Genomic DNA, 18,812 nt, shown 5'->3' with positions numbered 1-18,812 from the left:
AAAAGAACCTAGATCAAGGTCCTTGCACAGGCATGCCCGCCCCCTACAGCAAATTCTGTGGGAAACCCAGAATTTCAGATTTCTCCTAAAGTTTGTGTTTAATCATCAGAAAGTAAACACAGTCTAGACTTTGGAAATCCAGACGAGCGATGCATGTACGCCAGGGTGGATGGGACCTCGTGGTGCGTTCACCGAGGGCCGCCCGTGGGTAATGTCGAGCTCCCTAAGCTGCAGTCTTCGAAGTATGGTGTGGAGACCGCCAACCCAAGGGGCTTGTCTGCCCTTCGTAGCAGAAATGTTATGTCCTGGCCTCCAGGATGTGCATAGGGGACACTCTAACGAGCATTAAATCTCATCAGCAGACCTCTAAATCGCTCTTCAGAAACCAACGAACAGGTAAGTTAGCATTTATCCAGCATTGAGAAGTCACTTCAGTGGCTAGAAAGAAGGAATGTTTAAGCCAAATGAAACTCAAAAAGATAACATTTTATTTTCAGAGCAGCTGATGCAATATCGAATCAGGTTTTCACAAATAAATAGGACAGTGTCTGTTTGGTTACATCTCTATTTAATGAAGGCCTATCTATAGGAACTGTAATAAACTTCTGAGAAGGCTAATGACTGGAACCTTTGAAGTAAAATTCTTCTGGCTCTCTTTCGGAAAAAAGGATTGTGGTAACTTAAAAAAATGCTTTTCACTCAGGGGGAAAACCAACCTAGAATGCCTCAGTTTTGTTTTGAAGGAATGCACCTTTTTAGGACAAGTCTATAAAACATCTTTATTTATTTGTTACATATGATGTTTAAATATAACTTTGCTTTCAAGCTTCAAACTTTTTTTTAAACCCCTGGTAAAATAAGACTTTTGGTTCACCTTAACAAAAACTGACCTAGGAAGAAACATTTTTAGCAAAATGTATTATAAAATTCACTAGAAAATACTGTCCTCTTTTGGCCAAAATGTTACATAAAATCCTTATTAAAAATACACACATTACAAAAGAACAATTATGAAGATGCTATACATAGTGCTTCTGATATGGACCAAGGGACCTGCATTCCGGGGAAAATACAGTTAAGTACGCTAAATATTATGATGTCAACTTATAATAGTGCAAACCTGAATAAATTACATCCTGAAATGGGAAGGCATGCAAATCATTTGCTGAGAATAGAACATAACGAAGCCAGAACAGGAAGCAATCACTATTTAAAAATGTTTTCGTTTTTATTACATTACTTTTTTTTTTCAAAAATACTTTTCTTTACAATAGAACTCCTAGAAAATATTTACAACCTTCCTCTAATAAAATAGAACAGCAGTTAAATATATTTGAAAATAAGATGGGTTTTTCCATAAAATATATCTGTTAACTTTTTATATACAAGCTTTCTCAAAGAGGTCTAAATTCACTAATGAAAAACCATCTGATAGTAAACAGTAATGGTGTTGAAGACATCAATCTTAAGGAAGAGAAGTTCTTGGGGTGGGGAGGGGTGAGGGAAGCAAAAACACAACACATACATGCAGGCAGAATCATTTCAGAAACAAGTAAGTGCAATATTTTACCATGAAGTCAATTCTTTTAAGTTGATATTGTCAAGAAATACTACTTCAGGAATTTGAACTGTCTCGGGAAGGAGGAGTTCTTTGGTTATTTCGAGTCAAAAATGCTTACGTTATACTGCATGAAAAATCAAAATTAAGTTGTGCATTACATTTTTGCCTTGGCAACTCGGTTTATTTTTAATGTTTAAAACGGGAACGGCTGGGCAAGTCTCCAAACGCAGCAAGTACATTTGCTTTATAAACATGTTTCTGGGTGTTTGCTCCTTTGATAGATAAGCCTTCATAGACCCGATAGCAGAACCATTCCAGCATCTCTCAGACACCAGCACGCAGAGGGAAGCAGTCACCAGTCACCGGGACAGATGCAGTCAGCTGATGTGACCGCTGGAATGGTTCTGGAACAGTCCTGCCACAAAGTTGATGCACACTGCCTAGGCAGTTCTAACTCAAAACCTATGAGAATAACCTAAAACGGCAGCAAATAAAACCTTCCTTTTTGCCAATAGAAAAGATGAAATGAAACCTCCAAGACCTCTTTGTCTGAAAACAGAATGATGGAAATGGAAAGAAACCTTTATTATTTCTCTTCTGCCCATGGCTTTCCTGAGATTCAGAGAACATTGCCTATAGGTGGGGCTGCTGTGGGCCATGAGTGGGTGCTAAATGCTTCTGCCAGAGTCAAACTTAAAAGACGCTCAGGACCTGTCCTCTGGTTTCTGCTGATATTCTCTCTAATGTCAAGCTATTAATTAGTGGGCCAGCCAAGTTGCCTGGGGGGATGGGCCACACCTACACAGGCTGGGGAACCAGCCTCCCCGGGGTGGGGCGGGGCCTCAAAGCCCTTGCTTCCGAAGCAGCCGGGCAGCTTTAAAGCTCAAGGGGGAGCTGCCAGGGGCTGTCCTCCCTGCCCCGGCTGACTGACTCAGACTCTGGAGACGCGTGCTCATTTGCCCTAACAGGGGGATGGGGCAGTCTGACTCAGTTCAAAAGCCTGAGCTAAATGCCATTTTTGAAGGATTACAGGCTTATTACCTTCAAGTACAAACAGCAACCCTGCTACAACAGACAGGAGGAAGCAGAGCAGAGTGATGTAGCTTGGAGAATTCTAGAAGTGCTTTGGTAAATGACTTGAATGAATACATTCCTTGTTTGAATGCAAACATTGGAGCTAAAGTGGTATCTGAAACCATTTCTGTTGGCCTTGAATGCTACTGCACTTGTATTTGCTATCCAATGTGTTGGGAAACAGTCTGGCAAAGGTGAATTAACAGCAAAACCCCAGTGAATGAGGTTTCATGGTACTTCCAAGTGGCACAAAGTAATTTCAGAACTCCACAAAACCATTCACAGTGTTGCCAAAAAGAGCAGGGGCTCCTCTAGTCTAGTTTTTGGGCCGAAGAATGCTTCTGCGCTTTCCTGAATGGGTGCCCCTCAACCACCCTCCCTAAAGAGTCCTGGCAACTTAATAGTGGGGGTTATTTACCTCCAGCCGGCGTGGGCTCATGCCGAGATACGGCTCTGCCAATCCACAAATCAGAGCCACTGGTCCCCCGGGAACACGGAAGAGGGTGCACTTCCTCTCTGAACCAGGTCCTCAGGAAAGCACTGCCGGGGAGTGAAAGCCTGAAATTATACAGTACTTTTGGAAACAGGCTAACGGTGACAGGCGAGGCAGGGAGAAGACTTATTTTCACATTTGGTCAACTTTTCAAACGGTGCGTGTGCTAGAGGAAAGCCGTGTTAACACGAGGGCTTGCTTCGCTCCCTGGAAAAGTTACCCCCTTAGCACAGAATCTCCTGGCAAAGACTCCGAGTTCGCTGCAAACTACACAATGAGGTCAGAACAAAAATAACTCTCAGTGGGAAAGGATGGCCCAAGGCCCCCACTCGAAGAAGGTAAGCCTGCTTCACCCACACATACACGTACACACGCTCACGGCAAGCTTTGGGATAAAAGGCAACAAGGATGGTTGACATCTGAAAGCCAAAGAACATGAAGGTCAGGTTTATTCCCTGCCAGGAATGAGCTCGTGGGAATGTAGCCCAGATGAGAAACACCTCTTAAATAGAGTTGTGCCAATTATTTATTCCCTCCAACCTCCCACAAAAACTTTTTTTTTTTAAATAAAAGGAAAAGAAACTGGAAAAAAAATTCTTCTAAACCTGAATGAAACGACCACTTTTTTTTTAAACAGGTAGTTTAAAATGGTTACAAACGAGCAGGGAGTCCAGGTTTCCTGATTAACGAAGACGGAGGTCGTGGGTGTTCGCGGTCTCCGCATGACAAGCGGGGCTTTATAGTTCTGCATCACCCTGAAGCAAAACCGAATCTTGGTCGTCCAAGAGGAGATCCGTGTCCACGACCTCGGCCTCTTCCATGACGCCTCCCAACTGCTGGACAACGTCGCCATCGAGGATGTCCACATCCTTGATGGGTTTGATCAGGCTCAGCTGGTCCAGGGGCAGCAGCCCCGGGGCCCCCGCGGGCCCCGTAGTCCTCTCGATCGTGGCCGCCATTTCAGCAGCAAAAGCTGCTTTCTGAGCCTTTTGCCTCTGCTGTTCCTCCTGCTGCCTGTGCGTTTTCATGTGCGCATTTCGGCTTTTGATCTTGAAGAAGACTCTGAGAATGAAGAAAAAAGAAGCACTGTGAAATTCAGGAGATCTGAGTTCTTGGAAATCTGGGCGTCCTACAGGGACCAGGGGCCGTGTGGCCTAACGTCTGGTTTGGGTGGCTTTGACAGAGTCCCTGGTCACCTAGGACCTCCTGCCCCTGTGACCTGTCACCTCTCCTCTCCTAGCATTACAAGGGAAAGGGGATGGGGACAGGAACACATGTATAGGGTGTCAGGCTTCCTCTCTGTGGCAATGGAGGATGGATTCTCAAAGGCCTTCCTGTCCCTCTGTGGTCTGCAGCTCATGCCCTTTCTCGTCCTTTAGCTTACCCCTCTCTCTCAGCACAACCCAAGAATCCCCCACTCATGCTGCCGAGCTCTGATGGTACTCGTAACAAAACCCATCACCTGCCTGTGGTTTCTGTCTTCCGCAGTCAAAATTCTTGAAGGCTCTGCCTGACCCTTCTCACTTTGGTATATCACACACTTGGTAAATTCCTCTCTTTTCCACCCTCTCCAACTGGACGCCTGTCCCCTCCCCTGCAGCCCAAACCCTCTTCTCAAGGTCACCAGTAACTCTGTGGCCAAATCCAATGCCACCAGCCCCGTTCTGTCTTTACTATACTTGACTTCTGAGCTGCACCCACCACTTCTTTTCACCTAAGACCCCTTCTTATTGGCAATCGTATTACTATAATTTCCTACTTTTAGGTTTAGAATGAAAGAATGGTTTTCAGCTGCAGGTGATTTTGCCTCCCCAGAGACAACTGGCGAGATATTTTTGACCGTCACAACTTGAGGGGGGCATGGTATTTTTCCAACCTAGTGGGGAAGAGCCCAGGGATGTGGCTACATACCCTATAATGCAGAGGGTGGCCCATCTTCCCCAAACAAGGACTTATCAGACCCAAATGTCACTGCTGAGGTTGAGAAACTCTGGGATAAGGGGCCCGCGAACTATGGCCAGTGGACAAAATTCAGCCCACTGAATTTTCATAAATAAAGTTTTCCTGGAACACAGCTAAGTCTATTTGTTTATGTATTGTCTCTGGCCACAATGGCAGAGCTGAGTAGTTGGGACACAGACAGTATGGCCTGCAAAGCCTAAAATATTTCTATCTGAACCTTTTTCCGAAACAGTTTGCCCAGATGTGAGACTGCCTGTTTCTAGAGATGGGGTGATACAAATATCTGGCATTCATTCCTGAGCCCATAAAGGGAAAACAAAACAAAATAAAACAAAAAACAACTCTGATTCCTAAGACAAGCAGAGCTGATGAATCACAATTGCACATATTGAAACTGTTTAATGTGATGAACATGATTTCAGCCGCTAAAACAGGCATTCTGCAAACATTTGCCTATTATTTCTACCCCAGAAAACCACAGAAAATATCTTCATTTTAACTGGAGTTATGGTATTAAAAGGTCACAAGCAACATAAAAACAAGACAAGAAAAACACTTAATGGATGTCACTGAAAGACAGCCAGAAAGCTCGAAATGCTAATTTTTGTTTGTTAAAATGTTCTTTGTCTCCACCTGGTGGAGTAAGGAGTCGTGGCCTGCTTGTAGCCCTGTGAGTGGAGGTGTTGGCTCCTCTCTGGGGACAGGTGGGACGGTTCATTACTTCAAGTCACTGAGCCTCATGATCAATCTGGGGGCTCATTTTTCCGTGGTAAGACGAAGGGGATATCTTGTCCTGGCTCTGAAGGGTATCGGAACACAGAGGGGAGCTATACCTAAAAAGCCATCTCCCCGATCTCTGTGCTGCTGCTAAGTTCCAGCTCCCTGCGGCAAGAGCCACCAAAAGGAGTTAGGTTCGCTCAGAGGCTGAGAGTGCCAGCCCCAGGTCAGCCTGCGTGGCTCGAATCCAAACTCGGATGGGCGCCGTGACAAAGACTTTACCCTTTCTGTGCCCATTTTCTCTGCTTGGAAAAAAGAAGCTACTCAAAGTGCCTACCATATTTCGCTGAAGGTTAAATTAATCAATACACGTAAATATCCTTTAAAACAGTGCCAGGCAAATTGGCCCTGATAAATGGCAGGTACTAGTAAGTTGCCTAAAATATCCTAATGAGGATGCATGTTATAAGCAGAGGAACCACTTGGCCTCATTCGCACAACTAGGGATGCTAAAGGAAGTCAGTCATGACAACCAAAGTCAGGCAGACTCACTGAGAAGCAGAGTGAAATTCCACACAGGAGGCTGGGGGAGGGAACCCTGTACCTCTTACCACCAGTGATATTTTCGACCTAAAATAAACAAACCAGTAGGATGGAGCAGTGGTCAGGAGCTGAGATGGGTTCAAATCTCAGCTCTGCTCTTATTGGGGATGTGACCTGGGGCAGGTGATTTTACCTAACATTCAATCTTTGTTTGTATCACAAGGATAAAAGCAGTATTGGCGTTTCTGTGCTCAGTACATGTTGGCTATTATTACTACCCACTGTCAGTTTTTTTCTCTTAGTTGTTTTATATTATACTTAAAAGGGCAGGGATGACAGATAGGCTTCATCTCCTGGGTCACCCCGATCAACTGATTGTGCCTGCTTGAAGCATTCCGATGGCAAGGCTTTAAGATGATAGAGAGGAGTGTAGCAATCGGTTAGTGATGTCTGCCCCGGGCACAGGAATGAACCGTAGGGAAAGGAGAGTTCCTGTTAGGTGTTTGGAGCCATTGTCAAATCGCTCAGCAGGAATGCAAAGAGAGCGACGCGAGTGGATGTGGTTTGGGTGTAAGGGATGAAGTGGGAATCCGAGTCCCATCCACCATTTCCGAAAAAGAGTCAAGTTTTGTCACTAGAGGTTTGCTCTGAAGATGTCTGTCCTTATTAGGGCTTTTAGGGTATCAGAATGACCATATTCTGAATCAGAGACGAGGTCCACCCACCCTGAGGCACCATGCAGACCCCAAGATGATAGAAGGGAGTTTTTGGAACCTCCAGGTTCTTTTACTCGCTCAAGAAACCTCAGACCATCTTGGCCTGGCCTCCATGGAGCAATTGTTCATCCTGGACTTAGATTCAGTCCCTGGTCCCCTGTCACCTACTTGCCACACTCCTTGCAGGGGAAGATAGTCGTGGGGTCTGTCTCGCCACTGGTGGTGCTGTGAGAGGGTGAGCTCTTCACTGAGCAGTATCCACTCTGAGCACTGCCAGGCTTCTGCTTTCCAGAGGGGATGGCACCCCGAGCTTTGGTCACCTGGTTGGTGCCACCGTGGATACGGGCGTGGCCGTTCAGTGCCTGTCGGGAGCTGAACACCTGGGGAAGAAAGGGAGTGACATGACATCTACAGTCCTGAAAAGGAAATTAGGGTTATTAGTTACTCAGTGGTAAAACACATGATATTTGAAACAGTGTCTAATGACGGGGCGCAGGGGTTTTACGTAAGCAAACTTTGGGTGTATGCGCTAAAAGCCGAGGTCAGATACTACAACCACAAACACTGAGCCCATAAAAAAAAAAAAAAAAAAACAAAAAAAAAACAAAAAAAACCCCAACACACACACATTGTTGTTACCACCCGAGGACGAGATGCACAGTATGAAGGACAGAGAAACTGTCCAGGAGGCAGGGGACTGGGGGGCCAGACCCAGCACCTTTGAGAGGGAAGGCCATTGGGCCACTTCCCCTCTGTACGCCTTACTTTTTTTCCATCTGTAAGATGAGGGAGTTGACTGGCTTCCAGGTGTTTTTACCCTCTCCCTTTTCTTTTCTCCTTTTTTTTCCCCCCTTACTTAAAAAAAAAAAAATGACAAATCGGGTCTTGCTCAAAAGCTCTCAGTTAAAAGCAGAGATGCTCTGGCTGAAATAGAGACAGCACCCTGGAAGTAAGTGCATTTGCTCAGCTCTATCTCCCCACCCAGGAAGTCCTAGAGCCCCAAGAAACACAGTTGGAAAGACTGATTCGTTGACCTGATAAATCCCGTATATTACGTTCAAGCCTCCATCAGTGGCCAACTGTTGAAGCAATGTTGAAGACTCCCAAATTTTACTGCAGGATGACAGCTGAAGCTTGCCATAAAGTAGGCTCTCCCCACCTCAGCACTCCCGATACTTGGGGCTGGATACTTTTTGTTGGAGGGGGGCTGTGTGGAGTAGGATGTTTAACAGCATCCCTGGCCTCTACCCAGGAGAAGCCACCAGCACCTCTCCAGTTGTGACGTTAACTGTCCCCACACCATTGCCAAATGTTGAGGAGCAAAATCATTCCCAGCTGAGCACCACTGCTGACAAGGGATGCAATCCACCTCCTTGAGTTCTAAGAGCCCCGACTTCCAGCTTGTGAAACACATCAGTACCCACTGCTTTGCAGGTGGTTCGTTCTGTGTTAAGTTCATGAGCTCTGTTTATGGTCTGACAGGGAGAAAAAAAAAAAATCTATGGCTGATTTAGCAACCAAAACCTTCAGGGTTAGGCAAGGAATAAAACCAATATGCTTTTTCTCTGTGCGTTTTAAAAATCATTAAAATATATCCAGCTTGCTGAGCATTTCTGATTCGAAACAAGCGAAAGAGGACTCCCCACTCAGTGAAGAATTTGCCGTACACAAAACTGTGAATTGAGGCAACAGTCAATTTCTAAACAAATTCACCCAGAAATACTGTCATTTAAAGTCACATCTTAATCATCCCTGCACGGAAGCGCTCTATACAAAATGGAAATAAGGGAGTGACTCTTCCAGGTCATTAAACATCAAAGACAGAAACAAGCTAGCAATTTCTCATGTTTTCTTCAAAGCTGATGCAAAACGCAGATCCCTTTTTTCTTACTTTTTCATTTTTTTTCATCAAATGTAAATCAAGTGAACTTCTGTGTTAGTATCTAAATATTATAAGGCCTATTGCCTTCTCCACCTACGTGACAGACTCATTAAGCAGCATTCAATACACTCTGGAAGACACCATTGTCCTGTATAATGCACAAGCAAAGATCAACCCAAGTAACTTGGGAAAAACAGGACTTCTTGTAAAGGAGCAACATTCTCGTCTTTGGAACACCTCTAGAATTTGCCTGTACAGGTGTGCTGGGCTTTAAGAAATCCGATTCAGGAAAAGGTCAACAATTTGGACTCGAGGGGGATCAACGAGGGACTGAAAGTCTAAAGTTAACAATTTAAAAAAAAATACGTCCTTTAAAATATACTGGGAGCCTTAGAACAGACCAGCACGGACTCTCTAAGGCCTGCCATAGGGCTAAGAATGATGAAACAAATTTGTTTTATTTTAGCTAAATGTTATTTCCCATGTACTTGAAAAGCACTAGGTTAAAAAATTATACAGACTCCCTTTCAGCCTGTTTACATGATTAATTTGCTTAGTAAGATTTTTTTGTTCTCCCCAAAAAGTACCCAGGTAAACTTTAGCCAAATCTTTGTAACATTTCTCTCAAATTTCAAATCAATGACATTTGAATGAGTAACACTTTATGTGATAGGAAATGCGAAGCCTTCTCAGTGGGCTCCCCACTCGGGGCATTTAAAATGCATGCTCACAGGGCCTGGAGGGGTGGAGAGGCACCAAGAAACATGGGGCATAAGTTCTGGAGGCCAAGGCTCACTGCGAAGCCATGTGCGGCAGCATTGAAGAGCTCTGGATCCCACGCTTCCTGAGAGCAGGGATCTTCTCTGTGTCCCCTGAGCACACAGCATAGCAGTGTGTGCGAGCTGAGTAAGTAAATGAAAACAAAGCAAGAAAATCCCGGCAACACGGAATCCCCTCTGTGAAGCTTTCGTTGCGGAAAGTGCACCCTTTCTAAAATGCGTGGTCCTTAAAGCCAGGCACAGCCCACTGCCCTCTTAGTCGCAGGTTCCCTGGGGAGGACAGAGGATGCAGAGATACTTACGGCCCCGCAGTTGGGCATCTCACAGATGAAGGAGCCGGAGGGCTGGCCGAGGGCCTGCAGGGGTGGCCCCTCCGCAGGAGCCAGCACGGGGCCTGGCGGGGGCTCGGGAGACTTGGGCACTTCACTCTCCTCTTCTCTCGTGGATTTCCTATCTTCTTCTGGGTCCTCCTCCTCTTCCTCTAACTCCTCTTCTTCTTCACTCGTCTGGTGTTAAGGCAATAAAAGCAAAAGGGGGGACAGCCCCAAATAGCATTTTTAGTGATGAACAGAGTCACCAGCCAGGAGAGGAGAAAGGTGCTGGATGTGAGGTGGGGGTGGGGGTGGGGGTGGGATGGGGGTTCTGTCTAAGGAACGGCCCACGTAGTCCTCTGGGGAGTGCTATGGTGGTCTCTACCAGAGCTTGGGGCTCTGAGGTCAAAAGAGTCCCCCTGCCTCACTTTGGATCCCTTTACCACTTCTACAAAATATGCTAAAGCAGGGAGGAGAGATTTCTGTGTGTAGACTTTCTCCCCCTTGTTCAAGACCAGCAGACCTTGAAAAGGATTAAAACTCGCTTGTGAGCCACTCTGTCTCCCCGGAGCAGTGAGCAGGGTTTTCAAGCAGTAATGATACTATGGAAACCCCACTGGAGAGGGACTAAAGACCTATGTAATGATTTGTCTACAGGCCTTATGACACGCTTCCACACGAGATGCCCCAGATGTCTGCTCTGACCCGTGGCCTGTGGAAAGCATGTGACCCACAGTGCTCCGATGCACCCCTGTTTGCTCTTGTCAGAAAACAGAATGGAAGAGTGAAGTGCGATGACTTTGAGGAGAGAAAGGGGAAAGGGATATCCCCCCTGGACCCCTCCCTTATTTATTTATTTTTTGGTCTGTCATCACATGCTTGGAGAAATGCCTTCCGCAGGCATTCTATGAAAAAGACCAAGAAAAGTATTTTCTGTGACTAAATATCCTTGTGGCTACTGTGTCCCCTCCCCCTCCTTCAGAACAGCAGCAGGTGGAGAACAAAGAAGGTCCCGCCTTCCCAAGGGTTACCAAGACAGGAAGTCACTGGAGCAGCCTGGTGTCATACTATGGGTGGATTGGGACGGAAGGCAGGGACGGAGGAGGCCCTCATTCTACTTCTTGTTTAACCACCTTACTCTGGTCTCTCTGTTCTAATGGAAAGATGTTGGCTCCTCTAGGCTGAGAGAGGACCGAGGACCAGGGAAAGGGCTAGAACCCAGTTCTAGGTTACATCCACCTCATTTCAGCTTCTATTTCACAGCCCTTCACAGTTTACAAAGCATTTTTGTATTTGCTGGATCGCTGAATGACATGGACGCACCCTCATTTACAGACGAGGAAACAAATGGCATGTCCTGCTTGCCCTTGACCCTGGCAGGTCATTTGTGTCTGCCAGGCTCTGTTTAAAGCACGACACAGGCTCCAGTTTGGTTGATCCCAGACAGTGATGAAACTCTGGGTCAGCCTATGATTGTCAGAGCCCAGAAGGGAGAATTTCTGAAAAGGATGAAGATTTCTTTCTTTAAAAAAAAAAAAATTAATGTTTATTTATTTTTAAGAGGGGGGAGGGGGCAGAGACAGGGGGAGACAGAATCCGAAGCAGGATCCGGGCTCTGAGCTGTTGGCACAGAGCCTGATGCAGGGCTCGAACTCACAAACCGTGAGATCATGACCTGAACTGAGGTCGGACGCTTAACCGACTGAGCCACCAAGGTGCCTTAAGGGTGAAGATTTCTAAGAGTATAGTGGGATCCTGGGATCCAGAGGCAATAAGCTGTCTCTCTCCAGTTTGGATTGGGGGCAGGGGAGAAAGTCAATGCCAGTAAATAGGGGGCATTTAACACTCTATCATGGTTTCATTGTTGTCTGCATTTGATAGCATATACATGCATATTTGAGATGATGTGGCAACAAGGTGTACCTGAGAAATGGCTTCAGTTTCCAGTGGGTTAATTACGATTAAGTAGTGATGATTACATGTGCTGAAAGACTTCAATGAGTACAAACGTAGGCCCACTTTATTTTACAGAGTGATTCATCATATATAAGCTGTAGGTCTCTTATTCGCATAGAACACACAGGTGGATTTTCCTTAAATGGTCTCATTCCCATATGAATCCATCATCTTTCAACCTCAAGGAGTTTCAGGTCAAACCACAGTATGTAGAACTCTAATGGTTCCCTCCCTTCCTTTACAGAAATGGAACTTTGTGGACTCAAGAATCAGTTTAGTAAGCAGGTCAGGGCCTACAGCGTGGCACTTAAACTAGATTATCCAATAACTTTCACTGGCAATGGCATTTGTTTTACAGTACCATTTATAATTACAATTTTTCTCACAACACCATTTTTGGGGGGCTTAAAAACTCATAGAAGAGACATGCCATAGAGCCACAAAATCACAGATTAAATTATACTGCACTGTGATTACACGTGTCTCTGGAATTTAGATAGGTTTTATTTCAACTGGCAATCTATACACGTTCACAAGATGACGTATCATCAAGCCATATGGGCTTACCAAAGTGACTAAGAGATACAAAGATAGGAGGACAAAAATCCTAAGATGTACAACTTTGTATCAACAAGTTGGCCATTTCATGATGTATTGTGAAATGAAACATTGAGTAATATTCCAAAATTGGTAGAAGGTGGGCAAATACGGGATGAGGAGGTGGTTATATATTTAACATGGTGCTTAAAGCCTTAAGTGTCTGCAATAAGGGTTTCTTGAGGAGGACGATACTCTTATTTCTCAGGCATGCAAATGGAATTTGCATTGTGAGACACTTGTTAAGTTAAAATACAAACTCTCAACAGCCCAAATGTACTCAGAGACACAAAACTGAGTGTCACCATCACTAATGATGAGGAGGAGGATGACGGGGATGAAAGCATGTTGAATGCCTGCTATGAATCAGGTACCACACGCACGCACACACACGTGGACACATACACACACACACACACACACACACACATAATTTCTAGTGCTCCGATAGCCCTGTACAAATTTTTCTTTTTTAAGCAAACGACGAAACTGGCCAGCGAGCTACTTTCCCCAAGGTCATACGGCTGGTAAAGAAGTTGAATTGAGATTTGAAACCTAAACCGTCTGATTTCAACACCTCAGCCTTCTTCATCTATTGGCCCCGCAGCAGATGTCCACAGGAGAATGTGTGTCCATCTGCACATAGTTTCGATTTTCAGCCCAAAGACAGGAGATCCTAAACCCCTCACAACCATTGGAAACAGCTGCCGGTCAATGTCAGAGAGCAGCAGGCTATTCCCGCCACCACCCCCCCCCGCCCTGCCACCGCCCCATTGGTGGACTGTGTTAGAGTAACTTAGGTGCTTAGACCGTGGGTGAGCTTTGCCCTCGGAGTCCTGACTGCTGTCTTCCATTGTCAGTCACTTTTGTCACTTGGTTTCTTGAATTGTGCTGAATTTTGGGCAAAACCAGATCCACAGATCTGTCCTGAGTGGGAGCATGAGCACGGGCAGGGGACAGGAAGATGTGATCAGCACACTTCCTTCCCATATCCTTAACGGAGTCCACCTTGGTCCCCTTCTTTTGCCTCCAAGGTGGAAGGACCTATGATGACCTCCGGGTAGAAGTCTCCAAAGCGGAGGAGGCTATTGTGTTGTGTTAGCCTTGTGGCTACCTAAAGAACAGCCATTCCTCACCAACTGTCTTCTTCCCGTCTCCCCACACAAGTCCCTGAACGACCTGAGCGTGTTCCATCATGTTCCATCTGGGATGAAAACACTGAGGACCTATGATCGGGAGAGTGGTCCCAAGTGTCCAGGCAGGCCCGAGGACAAAGGGCAGGACTCCTGTCCTAGGACTGTGCCTTCTGCACCCTCCCCATTTCTTGCATGGTCCCAGGTTTTCATCTCTCCTCTACAAACTTCCCTCAAGAGGCTGGCTGTGCCTTCACAGAGCCCAAAAGGGAGTTACTGAGCTACATGCTGGCCTTAAATCAAGACTTTTTTTTTTTTTTTTTGTGGGCCTGAGTCATCTCTGCATGTTGCTTTTGGTTCTCCTTAAGGTAACAAGGGTGGGGATGCTCCTGACCCAGCTTAAATACTGGCTCCTGGTGAGTAAGCCCAAGAAGGTGTGGTTCCTTGGGCATCGTCTTAACCTCTCCTCTTTAGTCTGAGGCTACATGCGGGTCTGGGCCTTTCTTACCTTTTTTAAGATTTTATTTTTAAGTAATCTCTACACCCAATGTGGGGCTTGAACTCACAACCCCAAGACCAAGAGTCGCACACTCCACAGACTGTGCCAGCCATGCGTCCCAGCCTAGGTCTTTCTATGCATCTCCAAAGCCCTGCTGGCCCAAGATGGCACCTCTTCCTTGCGTAGTAACATCTTCCTTAGCAGCAAACCCTGCTCTGAATCCCCTTGTGCACTTCATCTCCCTGCAGTTGAGTTCATAGAGGGATTGCTGCTGTGACCCACAGTGACTCCTATCTGGGAGTGATGTTCACTCAATTAATTCAACAAATATTTAGAAGGCCTATATTATGCCAGCCACTGTCCTAGGCACTTGGTAACACACAAGCTGGAAAGGCATCAGTTTGCCTCAGGAAGCCATATCCTCAGATTTTGCCCTTTTCCAAAACATGACTCTGACAGAGCCCAGAACATTTCAGAACTGGAAGGGATTTTCCAAATCATCTAAACCATCTGCCCCATTTTATAGGTCAGTAAGCTTTAGGAGACAAGTCCTAGGTCTCCAAGGCCAGGATTCCTCATGCTTCCTTGTTTACTGTCCATCCACTCATCTGGAAAGCAATGCTCTGTGTAACCTTGGGAAACCCTTCCCCTCTATGGGCCTCAACCTCCTGCCTGTGAAATGATGGAGCTGGATGAGGGAGAGGCCCTAAGGCCCTATCCAAGCCTTTCTTGGTTCTCGTCTTACACTGCTTGTAAACACTCTTGGGGTTCATGCTAAAGCTTCCACTTGTGTGTGCCACATCTTCCCAACTTTAGTATATGCTCCTGGTGGCGGGGGGGACAGAGGCCAGTGAACATCCCTGATCGCCCACAGCACTACACGCATATTGATATTTACATCACGGCAACTCGACTGCTTTTAGCTGACTAAACCAGGAGAGGCCACGTTGTTTCTTTTAAACATCAGGCACGGGTGAGAACAATGCTATTCAGATACGAGACAGCGCTACTTAAACGACTCACACGAAAGCCCGGGTCACAGGAGACCCCAAACACACAGTACCATCGTCATCTCTGACACAGATGTCGATTTTTTTCCTGACCTGTGGGTCTAAATGTAAATTCAAACATGTGCATATATTTCACAGCTAGAATCATTCTTAGGTCTCCCAGGCCAGGTAGGAACTTGGGCCCTGAGGTATTAATGAGTCCAAGTGTTTTTATACTTCTCTAAGAGGATTTGCATTTGAATGCTCTTAAATACTAGACAGGGAATCAGGCTCAGACCACACACTCTCCATTTGACCGTGGCTCAGTTACTTAGGCTCTGTGCCTCAGTTCCCTACCTCACAGATTGGCTCTGAGGATTAAATGAGTCAATATCGGTAAAGGGCCTAGCACGATGCCCGGAACACAGAAAGTGCCATGTACGTGTCAGTTAAATAAAACCACCCACACAGGTGCTAACAAAACCGTGGCACAATTGGGAATGAAAGTATATCACAGACATCCATCACATTCATGAATTCTAAACACTTTCCCGAGTGGTGACAGCCTAGAGTTTACTAATCTGTTGTAAGACGTGCCATTTTTACATACACATGCACGGCAGGTAACGTTTTCCACCATGTGTGGAAAGGAGACTTTCCCTGGCTATAGACCCAGGGAAAAAAAGAGTTAACCACAAGGACAAAGTGATAGTAATTACTGAAGCCGCACACTAGGGATTTGGAGATTTCGATGTCTTTAGCTTTAGCGTGTCGCATCTTTAGTGCATACTTGACATGCAGACAACTTTGGATCATCGGCCAATGAAGGAAATCAGTCTCGGGGATAAATGGTGATCAAGGATTAGACTAATACACACGCTGCTACCTGTTCCTCGATAACTGAGAGTTCCTGGAACTATCTAGAGGCCAAGGCTCCTCCATGGTCACGCTTAACGGAAGCTGTGGTAACACCCGAGGGCTCCGGGTCTCTGGTCAGCAGCATCTGTGACACGGACGGATCAGAAAGGATGTCCCAGGGGGCCGAGGGTGCCCACTTATAAGCCATCGAGTCAAGGCTGGGACCACTCTGGCTTCCCTCCCTGCCTGCCCTGGAACCCAGGCCAGCCCTTACCTCCTTAACGGAGTGTTGAGCTATGGGGCCAACCCGGAGCCACCTTCCTTCTGCATTTCTATGCCAGGAAGTTGAAGCCTGTCACCCGCTCACCGTGGTCACCTTGGCAGCCAAGCCGAGCCAAACACCCGCCACTTACAAACCTGGGTGAAGGGTGGGGGCTGGGTGCACGGAAGCGGCTTCACTCACCACAGAATCATCGATTTCTGCGAGGCGTGTCCGGTGTTTCCGCCCCAAGCGCATTATCTTTTTCCACGTGTAGTAGTATTCCACACACTGAGCCACCGTCTTAGACTTCACCTGCCGGGAAAGCCAGCTCCACATCAGCTCAGCAGTGGGCAGTGTGCCAAACCACATGCTTTTGTGAAAATTTAATTTTGTAATAGGGAATAGGTGCGTGCGATTCAATTAAAAAAAAAAAGTATACAGTGAAAAACCTCCTTCCCACGCGGTTTGTTCTCCCTCCATCTGGGTCTCACCCTCCCCACCCCTGTCACACAGCTAAACCCTCTTCTTAATTTCTTGGGTGTCATTCCAGAATCTCTTCACGCACATACTAAAGAACACGAGAATATATTTCTCCTCACACTGCATACGTTGTTTTGCACCTTGATTTTTTTTTTTTCTTCACAATATAGCCTGGAGATTTTTTTCATGTCAGCCCATAGAGAGCTCATTCCTTTTTTTTAACCCATAGAGCAGCATGCTTTTTCATTTAATGTGCTTGAGCGTACTTGGCTCTCCGACTGGTTGACCTTCAAAATCTATTTATGAAAAATGTTCCTTAGTAATCGAACAGGAATGTAAGGCAAAAGTTAGGATGACAAGAGCTTAGTTTCTGCAGGAAACAAGCCTTGCCCTGTCCTCCCTCAAGGGGGCAAAGGTACATGTATTTTAAAGAGAAAAAAAAATGCCTTTGTGTAGTTCATAGATCTCCAAGCTCAAGGTGGGGTTCAATAATGTGGGCTTCTGGAGGCAGATAAAAGGCTGGCCATACTTGTGGAGGTGGGAGACCAGCCACCCAAACTGTGAGATGAGAGAGGTCCTGCCAGAAGTTGTCTCCTTCTGAAAGTGCCCCTCTTTCCACCACTTGATTTCTTGAGTTTCTACACTAGTCGCTCAGGGAGTGAGGACACTGTCTCAGAGGGTACTTGATGGAAAGGCTGTGTCGCCTGGCAAGCACGACACACCAATCAACAGGGTGCAGGCCTGCAAGGGGTGAGGCCCAGGGCAGATCAGTCCTGGGGTATGGGGACTCAAGAAAGAGGACAGCACGAGAGCACGGAGGCTACTGAGTTTACAGGGCAGCAAAGAGCATGGTGGCCTCCAAGGTAGGGAAAGGCAGGGGTGAATACAGATCTGGAGAGGGCGGGCAAGCAGAGAAAAGTCTACCTGTCCCACCAAGGAAAGTCCTAGATTAAGGACAGGAGACATGCACCTGGTGGGTAGCATCGGGCCAGCCCAGAGCCAGTGGGAGGTGTTGCCCGCGACTCCGTTCTCAGTGGACCTGAACATTTTAATGACCTTAATGACACAATATGGCTCCATTGTTCATTGATTTTCTGAAACACTGAATCATTTTCACTTTTAGCCTCAACCACCTCTCAGCCAATTAAGGCCTGTTAAGTTCATTATCTGCTGAAAAGTGCTACTTCATCTGTGTACAAGAGTTCTATTTTGCTGTGAGATGCTGTATATACAAAGTATTATTATTTTTATTATGACTGTCGTTATGATTAGGGGCCCAACTCCAGAAACTCTGCTACTGGCTAGGGGGAAGGCACGTTATCTTCCCTTCTCTAATGTCTCAGAAAAAGAATTGTCAAGAACATGATAAATCTGTCAAATATACACGAAATAAATCATGTACATTGTAAACCAACAGCCTCAGTTCTATTTATTCTGATAGAGTGTATAAATTACACATTTTTATTAAGATAAAAATAACTCCCCACCATGTCCAAATAATCTAGGTCCTCCTTCTCCCCCACAGCCCTGACACTGGGCGATGCCACCCCTGAAACAAATACCATCCTTCACCAGAGATGAGTGGAAGACATTCTTTTCCTGAGAGTTAAACCAATAACCAAGTATTTCTGTGTGTCTTTAAGGTGTATAATTTCCCCAATTCAATTTCAAGTGAGCGAAGGGAAAAGGCATACTTACCATCTTCTGTACAAAAATAAAGTCTTTGCTGTAAGTGGCTAGTGCTTTGTTAAACAGTTTTCTTTCTAGGGAGGTCCACTTGTCTGAGCCTACAACAAAACAAATGTAAGAACAGAGCACAGTTCTCCTTACTTGTCGGTGCTGGCTTACTTCGTTAAGTTCCAAAACACAACTGGTTAGCATGTGATATTAATACATATGCAACTCCCAACTCCCGTTTGAACAAAAAAATCAACGTAGTGTAACGGTTAGCAATCCTGACACCTGGGTTCAAATCCCAGCTAGGGCCTTGGCCTTGCCAA

At 45.9% G+C, this 18,812-nt stretch overlaps 1 protein-coding gene across 8 annotated transcripts in view; it reads right to left on the bottom strand.

The window, feature by feature from the left end:
* Positions 1–465: 465 nt before the first annotated feature.
* TRERF1 (transcriptional regulating factor 1) overlaps positions 466–18,812 on the bottom strand; it is a 40,200-nt gene continuing 21,853 nt past the window's right edge. For 5 of the 8 annotated variants that reach the window (XM_027057750.2, XM_027057752.2, XM_053222789.1 and 2 more), the window contains 5 exons: positions 18,511–18,599; positions 16,534–16,644; positions 10,030–10,233; positions 7,235–7,482; positions 466–4,190 (listed from right to left, as the gene is read on the bottom strand). In XM_027057750.2, coding sequence (XP_026913551.2) covers positions 3,866–4,190; positions 7,235–7,482; positions 10,030–10,233; positions 16,534–16,644; positions 18,511–18,599 — 977 coding nt within the window. In that variant the 3' untranslated portion in view covers positions 466–3,865. The remainder of the gene's footprint in view (positions 4,191–7,234; positions 7,483–10,029; positions 10,234–16,533; positions 16,645–18,510; positions 18,600–18,812) is intronic. The other 3 variants (XM_027057751.2, XM_027057753.2, XM_027057755.2) reach the window with 1 other exon arrangement.

The sequence above is a fragment of the Acinonyx jubatus genome, chromosome B2, assembly GCF_027475565.1.
Source record: "Acinonyx jubatus isolate Ajub_Pintada_27869175 chromosome B2, VMU_Ajub_asm_v1.0, whole genome shotgun sequence".
Taxonomy (NCBI): Eukaryota; Metazoa; Chordata; class Mammalia; order Carnivora; family Felidae; genus Acinonyx; species Acinonyx jubatus.
The sequence above is the reverse complement of the archived record's forward strand: the minus strand, read 5'-3'. Positions and strand labels throughout refer to the sequence as shown.